This window comes from Scyliorhinus canicula, chromosome 4 (assembly GCF_902713615.1).
Source record: "Scyliorhinus canicula chromosome 4, sScyCan1.1, whole genome shotgun sequence".
In the NCBI taxonomy this organism is placed as follows: Eukaryota; Metazoa; Chordata; class Chondrichthyes; order Carcharhiniformes; family Scyliorhinidae; genus Scyliorhinus; species Scyliorhinus canicula.
The window spans coordinates 21,951,484-21,967,733 of record NC_052149.1 but is presented as its reverse complement, the minus strand read 5'-3'; the positions used below and the strand labels follow the sequence as shown (position 1 = coordinate 21,967,733).

General features: G+C 41.1%; 1 protein-coding gene across 13 annotated transcripts in view; it reads left to right on the top strand.

Annotated features, from left to right (window-relative positions):
• The window catches only part of evi5a (ecotropic viral integration site 5a), a 281,040-nt gene that overhangs the window by 102,436 nt on the left and 162,354 nt on the right, over positions 1-16,250 (top strand). For all 13 annotated transcript variants that reach the window (XM_038793836.1, XM_038793830.1, XM_038793831.1 and 10 more), the window contains 2 exons: positions 5,739-5,897; positions 10,458-10,604. In XM_038793836.1, coding sequence (XP_038649764.1) covers positions 5,739-5,897; positions 10,458-10,604 — 306 coding nt within the window. The remainder of the gene's footprint in view (positions 1-5,738; positions 5,898-10,457; positions 10,605-16,250) is intronic.

Sequence of the window (16,250 nt, the reverse complement as noted above, 5' to 3'; positions counted from 1 at the left end):
TAGGCAATGAACTTGGCAGTGTTGCCCAGGTTCCAAGAACAAATATGAGAGTAAAATGACAGTATGCAAATACCTTTAGTTTTCCAAAATGAACTTATTTTATGATGTTCTATTTAAATGTGAACTTGAGATTTCTGAAGTTCCCCAATAAAATTAACGTGGGACTTTATCTGGGCCTGTGGTGGTTATAGTTTCAGTCAGCTACTTTATGTTTAAGAATGAAAGTTGAAGAGTTCATCAATTCTCACACTTTTACTGATATTGCATTTTTAGTTCAATAGGTGGCAGTGAGGATACTGTTTGGTTAACTGAGGAGTTCATATGGCTGGCTATACATTGTAGTAAATGTGAACTGAATTACCAAGTAGCCAAAGTTGAAAATCAAATTAATGTTTGTGTGCTTGATAAAATTTGGCCCCTGAGCTTTTTGATGTTTGTCTCATTGGCCATATTATGGATCTTAGTGACAGGAAAAGAAAGAATTGCGTTTGGTGTGCAAGAGCTATCAGACCAAACTGATGGATTATTTATTATTCACCAGAGTGCCGTCATACTACTTAGCTGATACCATAGATGATGAGAATATATGCATTTTATTATCTGCATTTTTATGTTACTTTTATCATAAAGTAGTGGCAAATATGCATATGTTTTGGAAAACATGAGCTGCAGCTTTTGAAAGTTTGCAATTGACGCTGAAGTTAAGTTATTACTGTCTTTGGCGCTGCCTGTAGCAATCGAATTGGACCCAACTCAACTTTCCATGTCATTTAATGCTGACACGTCACATGCAGATCAGGGAGAACGTTCCTTTTACCCCATCCCCACCCACGACTGCCCAAAAGACTATCTGAAGGACTGCAGAATGGTTCCTGCTGACACAGACTGAGCAATAAATTACTGGCTTTCTAAAATGGTTGCCATTGTTATCGTTCAGATGGGTAACGATACTTGTGGATCTTGAAATTGTTTCTGGTCCACTTGAAGTAAAATGTTCTGAGTCAGTTGATTTTACCCTGAGATGCAAGTGGAATATCCTATGTTTTCAAATTAAGATGCTGGGATAGATGACTACTTCAGGCAGAAGAAACTGAACTCTAGAATTCCTTATAATTATTACACAATGCATCTTAATTTCCCCTTTGCATTGAAACGTTGTAGATTTTACATGTGTTAAAATGTAGTAAATACAAATATTTTGCATAACCATTGAAATTTCATCTGCTAAAATGTTGGAAATGTGTTATATAAAATGGAGAAGAATGAATAGCTTAATATTCTTTTTTGGAAATTTCTCCCTTTCCTGAATGTACTTCTGTTGGTGGGGTATGGCTTATCGGTGTATACCTGTCGGTGTACCTCGTCTAAAAGTGACCATTCTGCATATATGATTGATGGTTGAGAGATTAGTTAGTAATGGAAGACATTACAGTTAAACCCAAATCTTTTGGAACCCAAGGTCAACTCTCGAACACTTTCCATGAGGGCTCACTGGATGGAAATGTCAGTAGAGATCTCTCACTTTCTGACTCACCCGAGCTGAAGAGTACTGGCAACTACTTTAGCAGCATGGTTTTACCCAGCTGAGATTAGCTGACTAACCCAGGGCATACTGGTCTGAATTGCTTAGTATGGGACCAAAATTACCTACTGAACCATTAGGAAAAATGATAGATTAAGAAATAACATGTATTGTTATTTTACATAGTTTACACTTTCTAAAACATTACATTGAGTTCCCAGATGTACTTAATTTAGAGGCTGCACATCTGATTGACAAATATTGAAATAATGGGAAAATTTGAATGCATAAAATCAAAACATTAGGAAATAAATGTTCTGGTAAATATTTTAGTTTTTTCAAAGAGTTTGTAAGACAAATTGTGGTATCATGAGATTTGCAGCCAAGCCAAACAAAAAAGCAGTGATTATCCTATCAAGCCAATTCCAAAATTTGTATTGAGAGGTAGTGACGGCATATAGTGATCTCAAGGCATCAATTTAATTTAAGGTGCTGTTATAAACAGCTGGAGTTTGCTTAGTTATAATTGAATCCAAAGAAAATATTATTGACTGACGGACACTTTAGGATAACGCTATTTAAACAATCATTTCAATTATATATGCGCTATGATTTGTTCACAAAGTTATTCCAAGTTGTAATTTTCAAATTCAACTCACTGTAATTTAGTTCCCCCTCTCACAAAAAGAAAACACCCTGCCATTATTCACTCAAAGATCATCTACAATATCTTATTATTGTTCAGCAGAACCTAAGCATCTTGGTAGGTGATTCTACATTGTTCGGACATAGTGTGTCGAACAATGTAGAAAAATATTCAAGAAAGTTAATAGGTTGATTAACTTTGTAGTTGAAGCAGAAGAATGAAAGTCAGAGAAAGCCCTACCAAGCTGCCATGTAGTGCTCTGATCAAACCACATCCTGAGTACTGTCTAATAATGTCAGTCACAAATGGTCTATCTTAGTAGTAATAATAATAATTGCTTTTTGTCACAAGTAGACTTCAATGAAGTTACTGTGAAAAGTCCCTAGTCACCACATTCCGACACCTGTTCGGGGAGGCCGGGATGGGAATTGAACCCACGCTGCTGCCTTGTTCTGCATTACAAGCCAGCTGTTTAGCCCATTGTGCTAAATCAGCCCCTACAACAAATAGTGAAGCGAGTAGGAACAAGAGTCGGTCATTTATCCCCTTTGAATCTACAATTCAATTGCATTATGGCTGATCTGCGACCAACTACATATATCCACCTTTGTCCCATATTCCTACAGGCACAAAGTCACTCCAGCCCACAGTCTGAAGGAGAAACTTGGACGTTTAGTATTAAAAGGAGGCGTCTGGGAGATATATATATATATATATATATATATAAAATAAAAAATCTGGAAAACTGCATCAAGTTAAATTGAGTAGGACAACTGAACATGGGTTTTCACTGACATGGGTTTTCACTGGGAAAAGGCAAACTTAGTGCTGATATACAGTTTTTATATTCTTCACACTGATCAATACAATAGCATAGTGATCCCTAGACAGTCAGTGGGAAATAATTGATGAGCATAAATGTACGCAATTCACAGAGGTGTGTAAAAATAATAATAGGGTGATTATATTAGGTGATTTCAACTTTCTCAACATTAATTGTCATCGAGTTCTTAAAATATATGCAGGAGAACTTTTTAGCTCAATATGTAGAGGGTCCAACAAGGGATGGTGCAGTGCTGGACCTAATTCTAGGGAATTAAGCCAGACAGGTGGTTGGTGGGGGAGGATTTTGGTGATAGCAACCATAGTACGATTTAAGCTTGTTATGGACAAGGAAATAGACATGGTGCAAAAAAAAGTTTGGATTGGGGTAAGATCGGGTTTTAGCAAAATAAGGCAGGATCTGCCTGCCAAGTTGGACTGGAAAGAGTTACTTGTGGGGAAATCTACAGAAGAGCAGTGAGGGGGGAGGGGGGCATTCAAAAAGGAAATGGGGAAGATACAGGCCTAAGATGTTCCCTATAGGGAAAGAGGAAGGAGTAACATGCCCAGAGAGCCATGGATGACCAGAGATATTCAGGATATGATGAGAAGGAAAAGAGAGGTTTTTAGCAAGTTCAAGGGGACTAAATTAACGGAGGCGTTAGTGAAGTACAGAAGGTGCAGGATGGAGCTCAAGAAAGCAATCAGGAGAGCAGAGAGGGGATATGAGAGAGCTCTGGCTGGTAAAAGTAGGGAAAATCCCAAGATATTCTAGAAATATATCAGTGGGAAGAGGATAACCACGGAAAAAGTAGGGCCTATTAAGGACCAAGGGAGAAATCTTTGGGTGGAGTCGGAGGATATCGGTAGGGTGTTGAACAAATACTTAACATCTGTCTTCATCCAAGCGAATGAAGATTTAGGTATGGAACTCGGGGAGAGAGACTGTGAGGTTCTTGAGCAAATTTTCATAGAGAGTGGCAAGGTATTGGAGGTGTTGGCAGGCTTAAAAGTGGACAGGTCTCCAGGTCCAGATGAATTGAGTCCCAGGATGCTGTGGGATGCAAGGGAGGAGATTTCAGGGTCTCTGACACAAATTTTTAATTCCTCTCTGGCCAGGGGGAAGATGCCAGTGGACTGGAGAACAGCTAATGTGGTTTAATTATTTAAGAAAAGTTGTAGAGATAAGCCAGGGAACTACAGCCCAGTGAGTCTCGTGTCAGTGGTAGGGAAACTACTGGAGAAAATTCAGAAGGAGGAAATCTATCTCCACTTGTAGAGGCAAAGTTTGATCAGGAATAGTCAACATGGCTTTGCCAGAGGGAGGTCATGCCTAACAAATTTGATTGCATTTTTTGAACATGTGACCAGGTGTGTAGATGAGGGTACTGTAGTTGATGTAGTTGGCATGGATTTCAGCAAAGCCTTTGACAAGGCCCCACATGGGAGACTTGTAAAGAAGGCAAATGAACATTGGATACAGGGTAATTTGATAAGGTGGATTCATAATTGGCTTAGCTGTAGGAGACAGGAGTGATGACAGACGGCTGCTTTAGTGACTGAAAGCCAGTCCAGTGGGGTATCACAGGGATATGTGCTGGGTCCCCTATTGTTTGTCATTTATGTAAGCAACATAGATGACTTTGTGGGGGTAGGATCAGTAAGTTTGCAGATGACACAAAGATTGGCCTGGTGGTTAACAGTGAGGCTGGGTGTCGTGGGTTACAGGAAGATATGGATGGGATGGTCAAATGTGGCAGATGGAATTTCACCCTGAAAGTGTGAGGTGATACACTTTGGAAGGAGTAAGATGACAAGGAAGTATTCAATGAATGGCCTGACACTGGGGAGTTCCGAGGAACAAAGGGACCTTGGAGTATCTGTAGAGAGATCTCTGAAGGCAGAAGGGCATTGTTAATAGAATGGTGAAAAGGCATATGGGACACTTGCCTTTATCAATTGAGGCATAGATTACAAAAGAAGGGAGGTCACGTTGGTGTTGTGTAGAACTTTGTTGAGACCACAGCTGGAGTAGTGTGTGCAATTCTGGTTGCCACATTATAGGATTGCACTGGAGAGAGTGCAGAGGCGATTCACCAGAATGTTGCTGGGGCTGGAACGGAAGAAGAGAGGTTGGATAGGCTTGGATTGTTTTCGCTGGAGCAAAGAAGACTGACCTGATTTGAGGTGTACAAGATTATGACGGGCATGGACAAGATGGATATGGCACGGCTGTTTCCCTTAGTTGAAGGGTCATTTACGAGGGGACACGAGTTCAAGGTGAGAGGCAGGAGGTTTAAGGGGGATTTGAGGAAAACATTTGTTACCCAGAGGGTGGTTACGGTCTGGAATGCACTGTCTTGGAGGGAGGTAAAGGTGGGTTGCTTCACATCCTTTAAAAAGTACCTGGATGAGCACTTTGTACTTCATAACATTCAAGGCTGTGGGCCAAGCACTGGCAAATTGGATTAGGTAGACAGGTTAGGTGTTTTTCATGTGTCAATGCAGAGTCGATGGGCTGAAGGGCTTCTATTGCGCTGTATTATTTGGTGAAGGAGAAAACCAGGAATCATTTAACAAGGTATATGCTATAATTGGAGGCAGGAGGGCTTTAGGGTCTTTCTGAATGCATAGACTAGGACATGCCAGAAGGATTTCTTCAGTTGTAAAATGCTGTCAATCACTTAAACTGATTTGTTTGACCATAAAAAATTATGGAAATTTAATCCCATTCTCAAATTGTCTCAGCGTCATTTAGCTAGAACTACAAGCAGGTGGAAAGACTCACCACGGAGGAATGCTGTAAGTGAGCTCCAGGACGAACTGATGACAGTGCGCCTCAGAGGAGCTGAAACACAGGCTGAACTGAAAGAAATCAAACAAAGGATGTTGGAACTTGAAACACAGGTATAAATGGCTGCTGCTGGCTTTTTCTCATGAAGTAGAGTTTGTCATACAGATTTAACTTCAGTCAGAATGTTTTCTGTAAATTAATTTTATTTCCAATGTTATTTTCTGTTGTTGGGTGATGCCATGAGAGGTGAGTAGACAGGTAACTTACAGACTGAAATATGCATGACCACGACTTGTTTCCTGGTCTTCCTGTGCCTGTTTTCCTTCAACCTAGTTGTCACGCCAAGATGGCAAGTTGCCATTTGGGAAATTTGTTTGAACTCCAATTTCATCATTCCAATACCACAGCTCATGGTATGCTATGCCATTGAACTGCTTATTACATTAGAGAAAATACCTTCAAGATTCAAAGAGACTTGAGATGTGTATAATTGTTACATCAGGTGATCACTTCCGGTGTTTTTGCTGCAATATATCTGATGCAATGTGCAGTTGCTTCCTGCCAATCTCCATGCAGATGTCTTTAGTTATTAAGATTCTGTACCAGTTACTTTAGATCCACAGGAAATACTGTTGAGCTTTGCCTTGCAGTAGAACTTGACACATGCACCTGAAAGGTACTTTTTTGTAATATGAGGTGAAAATTGAGTTTCTGAAGCATGCTATGATCAAAAATAAAACTCCTGCATCAACCAGTTCAGCAACTCGGTGCTCATTTAACAGGAAGTTTCTGATTGGATTCTATTTATGTTGGTGGTTCAGGAAACATCCCTATTTGGATAAGTGTATGATTTGTAATACTGATCGATTTTGTTGATGTTATTATTGTTAAACAACATTAATTCAACATTGAATATACACCACAATGTAAAAAAAAGCATTTGCACAAAGCATGGGTAGGCAGTCCAACATTTTGTATTTCAGTTTACTAGCCTACGAGTAAATTACTTATAATCGAACCACCATTGTAATCGTGGGATAACTGGATACAGTCTGATGCAGGTCCAGTAGTTTAACTCTCTCTTTGTTTAACACAATTGAAAAGGATGGAGGACCAAAAGGGCTGTAGCAAGAATGAATTCAAATAGACTTCCTTGAGTATTTTAAAGTAATTCTTCATGAACACTATATTTGTCCAACAGAGTTTTCTTATGGGATTGAATATACAATTTGAATGACCAGAAGTCTTGTATCTGCAAAACGATGGAGACTTTGCAGGATAGTGGGAAGTTGGTTTCAGCATGCTTTTGCCAATGGAGATGGCTGCACTAGCATTTACTTTCAAATGGATCATCTGCCTACCTTGGGGTGGGGAAAAGAAATGACTTTTTGAAAAGAAATGCAGGAGAATACTTGAGGAACCATTGATGGAACACTAAGTGCAATTCCCATTGGCTCTGGTTTTGCTGCTTGAATAATGGCGAGACCATCATTATTATTCGGTGAAACTGACAGCAGCATCGTTGTATGTACATGTGTACTTCAGAAAAACCTGAAAGTTGTTGCCCGGGATATCCTATTCCTTCACAGGGTGGAGTCTTGCAGTCTTTGCCAGTTTAATCTGCGCTCAAATCACTATTCAGATGTGAACATGAATTAACTGCACATTGGTCGCACTAAATATTATTGAAAATCTTAAAACTTGCTCAGTCAGGTGTAAGTGAATTCTTCAAGGTTAGTAAGTCAGAATTATTGCTGGCCAACCTCTTGGACTATGAAAAATGCGAGTGTTACACTGGAATCTGAGGAGTGCACCATAATGTTTAATTCATTCAACAAAATGGCCAATTGTTTCCTTTTGCTATTGTTAGAACCAGAATAAAAGTAACTTTGACCAGGCTTCTTTCAATAAAGTCAGAACAATTGATTTATTATAAAACAAAATTTACACAAAAAACAAAACAAAGAGCATTTTTGCTCAGGTTGGCATGTAAGGAAAAACGCCTTTTGGCTAATGGGAAAACTTTATGAAAAAGTATAAGGTTTGGAGGGTATTGATGCTATTAGCCTGGTGTTTTTACGTGTGAAAGTGGATTGCTCATCCCAGTAGTTGTCTGGAAGTTTTTCCAAAGGAACTTTGGTGTGGAAGAGAACAGAGCGGAATCAGTCTGTGGGATCACTCTTTCATGTCAGCTTCTCAGGTTTCCAAATACAGATGAGTTGTTCTGAGTATAGCTGGATACTAATAACTACACTGAATTTCAGACAAGGCAGGGAGAGAGTGATTTGGACAACCTTCTCCTTTATGGTTTATTTCAAAAACTGGACCAAACCTAGTTCAAAACAGTAACTCCTCTCGGTCGGGTAGTTTCCAGTAAATCACCAGGACATCTGAAAGAACAAAGAAAAGTACAGCACAGGAACAAGCCCTTCGGTCCTCCAAGCCTGCGCCGATCATGCTGCCCGTCTAAACTAAAATCGTCTACCCTTCCAGGATCTGTATCCCTCTATTCCCATTCTATTCATTTATTTGTTAAGATGCCCCTTAAACGTCACTATCGTCCCTGCTTCCACCACCTCCACTGGCACTGAGTTCCAGGCACCCACTACCCTCTGTGCATCTCCTTGCCCCGAACATCTCTAAACCTTCCCCCTCACACCTTAAACCTATGCCCCCTAGTAATTGACCTATCTACCCTGGGAAAAAGCCTCTGACTATCCACTCTGTCTATGCCCCTCATAATTTTGTAGACCTCTATCAGGTCGTCCCTCAACCTCTGTCATTCCAGTGAGAAAATACCGAGTTTATTCAACCGTTCCTCATAGCTAATGCCCTCCATACCAGGTAACATTGTGGTAAATCTCTTCTGCACCCTCTCTAAAGCCTCTATATCCTTCTGGTAGTGTGGCGAGCAGAATTGAACACTATACTCCAAGTGTGGCCGAACTAAGGTTCTATACAGCTGCAACATGACTTGCCAATTTTAATACTCAATGCCCCTGACGATGAAGGCAAGCATGCCGTATGCCTTCTTGAGTACCTTCTCCACCTGTGTTGCCACTTTGTGACCTGTGAACCTGTACACCTAGATCTCTCTGACTGTCAACACTCTTGAGGGTTCTACCATTCACTGTATATTCCCTACCTGTAATAGACCTTCCAAAATGCATTACCTCATGTTTGTAAGGATTTGTTCTTTTTCTCTCCAGTAACTAAAAGTTCAAAGAAACAAATAATTCTTATCTCCTTGGGTGCCTTTCTGATCATTTAGCTCAAGTCATGTGACTTCTTGAAAAAGGCAGTTTCCTCACAGACTGAAGTGAACTGATAACCTTTTAAAAAAAAACCCAGGTCAGTTCCCAAGAAAACGTCCAAGTAATTCAATGCCTTTCCCATTTAAAAAAAAAAAAAAATAGTTGTTGGAGATAGGTATTGATAACAGTCCCTCAAAGTACATAGCAGAAATATAAAAAGAATATTAAAAGAATTAAGTTTGGGCGGCACGGTGGAGCACTGCTGCCTCACAGTGCTGAGGACTCTGATTCGATCCCGGCCACGGGTCATCAGTGTGGAATTTGCACATTCTCCCCGTGTCTGCGGGGGTCTCGCCCCCACAACCCAAGGCAGCACGGTAGCATGGTGGTTAGCGTAAATGCTTCACAGCTCCAGGGTCCCAGGTTCGGTTCCCGGCTGGGTCACTGTCTGTGCGGAGTCTGCACGTCCTCCCCGTGTGTGCGTGGGTTTCCTCCGGGTGCTCCGGTTTCCTCCCACAGTCCAAAGATGTGCGGGTTAGGTGGATTGGCCATGCTAAATTGCCCGTAGTGTCCTAAAAAGTAAGGTTAAGGGGGGGGTTGTTTGGGTATAGGGTGGATACGTGGGTTTGAGTAGGGTGATCATTGCTCGGCACAAGATCGAGGGCCGAAGGGCCTGTCCTGTGCTGTACTGCTCTATGTTCTATGTGCAGGGTAAGTGGATTGGCCACGCTAAAATTGCCCCTTAATTGGAGAAAACGAATTGAGTACTTTAAATTTATTTTTTAAAAATTAAGTTCGCTTTTCTATTTTTCTATTTTAAGTTTCCCCCTTAATCCAGTGTGAATGCCCCAAACTTTATTTTGCTCTCTGTACAATTGTTTAAATGTAATTTATATTTCCCTTTTTTATTCCCTGCTTTACTGTCTGAGAGGATTCGTCAATCTCATTGTTTGATCAGCCTCCCTGCTGCTTGCCCTGTTCACAGATGCCACAGATTCCCTGCTGAGGGGGCTGAATTCAAACTGATGACAGAAAAGAGGAAATCTGCGCTCTAGAGTCAGCTAAAACATTGTGGGGAACTTTTTTTTGAGGTGGACGGTGAGTGCCGTTCTTTCACCAACGACTGCCAAATCTGGACCATTGGCTTTGACAGAGTTCCAATGACAGAGTTATAAGAATGTTTTTCTCCCAGATGGAAGGATTGTGAAAAGGCATCATAACCAAGTGACATATGTGGGGGCAATGGGATGTAAATATCTTACGTTAACAGCAATCTTCCAGAAAATTTAGTTCTCCATGTTCATAAAACACAAGGAAGGGGAATTCGAAACATTGCTATCAGAAAAGTTGATGATGTGAATTTGAAGTTGCAGTTTCTAATCCTTGTTTTGTTTATCTGTTAACTTATCAAAATATCAGAACCAAATCAGCGGTAACCAGCTATGTCGAGCAGAAAAGGAATGCAGTGGCCTACGCGAGAAGGTGCTATATCTCAACGCCCAGAATAAGGGGCTGCTCACTCAGTTAAATGAAACGAAACGAAAAGTAGCTGAGATGGACTGCAAGGTACAGTATACGAAGTGTACAGTACATACAATATACCAAATCATCATGGGTGTAAAGAGTTGTGCCAACTAACTCCCTGTCTTGAGTGCAGTTCATCTGCTGAGTTCTCGATAGAATTTGAAGTGATGAACATTTCAAGCTGTTTGATAAGATGTCAATGATCTTTATTGTCACAAGTAGGCTTACATGAACACTGCAATAAGGTTACAGTCAAAAGCCCCTAGTCACCACACTCCGGCACCTGTTCGGGTACACAGAAGGAGAATTCAGATGTCCAATTCACCTAACAGTATGTTAAAGATTGTTATTGAAAGATTATTATTATTGAAGTGAGAGACCTGGGAGTGCATGACCGCAGGTCTCTGAAAGTGGTAAAACATGGCAGATAAGATGGTAAAGAAGGTGTATTGGAATGCCTTTCTTTATTGGGTGAGGTATAGAATAGAAAGGCGGAGATGTAATTATGGAACTGTATAAAACGTTGGTTAGACCACAGCTGGAGTTTTGCAGAGAGTTCTCTCAGAGTGATCAATTACAAGGGGGCCACAGATTTAAGATATTTAGTAGAAGGATTAGAGGGGATATTGGGAAAATACTTTACATCCAAAGGGTGATCGGTGTCTGGAATTTGCTTGGATTGGTGGTTGAGGTACAAACCCTCAACTCAATCAAAAGGTACTTGCATCTCATCTACACCTGAAGTACTGTAACCCGAAAGACTATGGAATGGGTACTGGAGGATGAGATTAGAATGGGCAGCGAATATTTTCAGGGGCTGGTTTAGCATACTGGGCTAAATAGCTGGCTTTTAAAGCAGACCAAGGCAGGCCAGCAGCACGGTTCAATTCCCATACCAACCTCCCCGAACAGGTGCCGGAATGTGGCGACTAGGGGCTTTTCACAGTAACTTCATTTGAAGCCTGCTCGTGACAATAAGCCATTTTCATTTCATTTTTCATTTCAACCGGCATGGACATGATGGGCTGAATGGTCTCTTTCTGTGCCATAACTTTTCTATGACTGTAAAAGGTTTGATGGATTGTCATAAAAGCCAAACTGGATCACTGATGTCCGTCAGGGAAAAGAAAGTTAGGCTGTCTTCTCAAAATGTCCTAATTTTAATGACCGATCACCTTCACCTCAGAGCAACCAAAGATGGATGATAAATATAGCTACGACAGCTTTACCCACATGCTGAAAGTAAATTTAAAAAATTGAAGTGTAAACCAGTGATGGTGATTATGTACAAAAATTAGATGTGACTCATCTAATTATGTACAACGCTATTATGTCTATAGATTAATCATAAGGTGCCATTTCTTCATAAAGTCTAATTATTCTTTAAAAATGGGTAGAAATTGAATTAATGATTAAGCATAAAATGGAAACGATTGCCAAAGCTGAAAATTTGAATTACAAATCAGGCATTTGTCCAAAATTGCCCTTAGTGTTGGGTGGGGTTGCTGGGTTGTGGGGAGAGGGTGGAGGGGTTGACCTTGGGTGGGTGCTCTTTCCAGGAGCCGCTGCAGACTCGATGGGCCAAATGGCCTCCTGCACTGTAAATTCTATGAAGAGTACTGAATCGCTCAGCATTTAGCAATTAAATAGGGAAATGAGGCAAGATAAATTTTTTGGATTGTGAAATATAAAAATGGGTGAGAAGAATAGGTGAAGGTTGCTTGGTCAATAATAATCAAGATTACAGAGAAGCACAATTGTCTGTCTTGTTGTTTAACTGGAGTCTGCAGGTTCTCCCCCTGTCTGCGTGGGTTTCCTCCGAGTGCTCCGGTTTCCTGCCATAAGTCACGAAACATGTGCTTGTTAGGTGAATTGAACATTCTGAATTTTCCCTCTGTGTACTCGAACAGGCACCAGAATGTGATGACTAGGGGATTTCCCAGTATCTTCATTGCAGCATTAATGTAGGCCTACTTGTGACACTAATAAAGATTATTATAAAAGATAATTGTGGGGCAGCACGGTGGCTCAGTGGTTAGCACTGCTGCCTCACGGCGCCGAGGTCCCAGGTTCGATCCCGGCTCTGGGTTATTGTCCATGTGGAGTTTACACATTCTCCCCATGTTTGCGTGGGTTTCGCCCCCACAACCCAAAGATGTGCAGGTTAGGTGGATTGGCAATTTAAATTGCCCCTTAATTGGAAAAAATGAATTGGGTACACTAAATTTATTTTTTAAAATCTAAAGTATAATAGATAATTGCAAGGTAATGTGCAATCATGTTCATCAGGAAACATTAGAAAGTTAAATGATCAGTAAACAGTTGAAGATTGGAGGAGCGCAAGTTCGAATGCAATAAAAATAGAAGAGCCAGCTAAGATTTAAAACTGTTAAAGTAAATGTTTAGATTAAAGGGCCCAGATAGTCTCTGCGAAAAATTGAATTCTGTTTCTGCAGTTCACTGTGTTTTGCAGCTAAATCCAGGCTTGTACTGATATTGTGTTACTATTTATTATATTTGCTCTTTTGCAATCCAACACTAACCATGTTTCTATCCAGAACACAAATTTACTATTCTTTTAACTTTCAGATGTTTATTTAGTATATTTTCTGCTTTCAATTATGTATAAATGAATATCCTGCCATAAGATTAGCGCTCCCTTAATGCTCCTTCCCAAGTTACATCAAATGAGCATTACATAGAATAGCTTCTAGAGGTCATAATGGAAAGGTGGCAGGCCCAACCAAATCTACCATCGTAACCCTCTATCCCCATCTCCCTCAAGGTTACTTCTATACTATTCGATGCCAATCACTTCCTCACTCTTACTACTCGTTGGATGAAGTGGTTTCTTCTGAAATTCCAGTTGACTTTCTTAGGATTATCTTGTACTGATGGCCTCTAGTTATTTACCTACCAGCAAGATTATTAATGCCCTCCTAACATTTGTTGTGGTCCTCCTCTGTATTGACTATCCTCACTCAATTTGGTGTCATCTGCCAAGTAAAAAATTGTGTTTTTGATTCCAAAGTCCAGTTGTTGATGTAAATTGTGAATGACAGTGGTCTCAAAACTGATCATTGTGGATCACCAATTCCCATCTTCTGCTACTCTGAATAACTCTCTTTGTCGAAGCTAGCTAACAATCCATTACCACTGCATTACCACTAATGGGCTACAAGATGAAGGCATGTAAAATCATCGGCTCCAACACTCCCTGATGAGCTCAATGCATTCTATGCCCGCTTTGAGCATATATATGTATGTATATGATTTAGATGAATGGTCTGAGTACAATAGATTCAATTTTGTTGACGATACAAAGTTAAGAAAGAATGTATGGAATCGGGAGATACAAAGAGGCTGCAGAGGGATGCAGACAGGTTCGGTGAATGGGCAAGAACATGAGGATGCAACGTGGCGGAGTGTAAAGCTATCCATGAAAAGTTTTTAAAAAGCAGAATGCTGCTTGATTCATCAGAGAATGGGAAATGGTTGCATGTAGGGGGACCAGAGGGCATAATCAAAGAGGGTTTGCCCATTTAAGACACAGATAAGAAGGAATTTCTTCCGAGGTAGTGAATCTGGAACTCTGCACCGCAGAGAGCTAGAGAGGCTGGGTCGTTAAGTATGTTCAAGGCTGGGAAAATATGGCGGGTAGTACCGGTGGGAGGGGAGCGGGCTTGTGCAATATGTTACGTTGGAAGTATTGAAAGTACGTGGATGTTTGCACATTTTTGCCTTTTTTGCTTTCTTTCTGATGATGTCTGTAACGGTTATAAAGCCAAAATCTACCTCAATAAAATTGTTTATTTAAAAAAAAGCATGTTCAAGGCTGAGACAGACAGATTTTTAATCAGCAAAGGAACCAAGGGTTATGGGGATAAAGCAGGAAAGTGGAACAAAGAACAATACAGCACAGGAACAGGCCCTTCGGCCCTCCAAACCTGCGTCGATCAAGTGTCCATTTAGACCAACCGCCTGTATCGTTCTATACCCCATCTATTCATGTGCCTCTCCAGATAAGTCTTAAAGGTCGCTAACTTATCTGCCTCAACCACCTCACTTGGCAGTGCATTCCAGGCCACCACCACCCTCTGTGTAAAAAAAACTTCCCTCGCACATCTCCCCTGAACCTTTCCCCCTCATCTTGAACGTGTGGCCCCTTGTAATTGTCATTTCCGTCCTGGGAAAAAGCCTATCATTTACCCTATCTATACCCCTAATAATTTTATGAACTTCTATCAGGTGGAGCTGAGGATTATATTAGATCAGCCATGATCTCATTGAATGGCGGAGCAGACTTGGTGGGCTGAGTAGCCTACTTCTGCTCCTTCGTCTTAAGGTCTTATGAGCCTTCGTGTCCTTGTATTTCTTGAAGAGATAGCAAGCAATTAGGAAGGCAAATGCTTTTATAGGTTATTTCACAAAGGAATTGGATGATGAGTAAAGGGGTTTGCTGCTTTTATATAGGGCATTACTGCTGGAGTAGTGTGCAGTTTGGTTGCCTTGCCGAAAGAAAGAAATACTTGCCCAAGAGATGGTGAAGCAAAGGTTCACTAGACTGGTTCTTGGAAGAGCAAAATGTTCTCTGAGGCAAGTGTTTGTAGACTAGGCCTATATTCCCTAGGAGTCAGAAGAATGAGAAGTAATGAAACATAAAATCTTCAGTGAAAATGTCCACAAAATGTTCCAAGGTGCTTCACAGGGGCATCAATTATGACCCCAAGGTATACAAGGAGGTCAAATGTTCAAAGATTTGGTCAAAGTGTCAGAAACAAAGGGATGTGCAGGGAAAATTCCAGAGCTTAAGGTTTAGGCCAGTGGTTCACAACCTTTTCAGTAACATGGCGCACTTCAATGAGACCAACAATTCCATGGCATACCCACTTTTCTTTTTAGCTGTTGGGAAGATAGTGGAATTTGAAGGCAACATTTGAGCGGGTGCCAAGCGGTCGCTGAGAGAAACGGTTCGGGATTATTAGGTGTCTTGCTGCAAGGACGTGTGTGGGAATATTGGTAGCTGCAGCTACCAACATGTTTGCCACGACACAGCGGTTTGGGACGACTGGTCTAGGCAACTAAAGGCATGGCCATCAATGATGAAGCAATTTAAAATGACAATGCTCAAGTCCAAAATTAGACGCATGTAGGTGTCTAAGATTATTGTGGGCTGGAAGAAATTGCAGAGTGAAGGTGGGGCAAGGGCAGGGAGGGATTTGAAAACCACGATGCTTGACCAGGAGTGAAGCTGGCAAGCGAAGAAATAATTGGTGAACAGGGCGGTGCGAGGTAGGCCATTGGCAGTCGTGTTTTTCATGACCAAGTTAACGCATGCAAGAATGTGGATGCTAGCCTTGAGTTCATTGGAATAGTCAAGTCTAGAGGTAAGAGGGGCAGCATGGTGGCACAGTGGTAGCACTGCAGTCTCACGGCGCCGAGGTCCCAGGTTCGATCCCGGCTCTGGGTCACTGTCCGTGTGGAGTTTGCACATTCTCCCCATGTTTGCATGGGTTTCGCCCCCACAACCCAAAGATGTGCAGGGTAGGTGGATTGACCACGCTAAATTGCCCCTTAATTGGAAAAAGTGAATTGGGTACTCTAAAAAATTTTTTTAAAAGTCTAGAGGTAACAAAGGCATAAGTAACATGAATACGATTTCAATAGAATGAGTTGAATCAGGAGTTC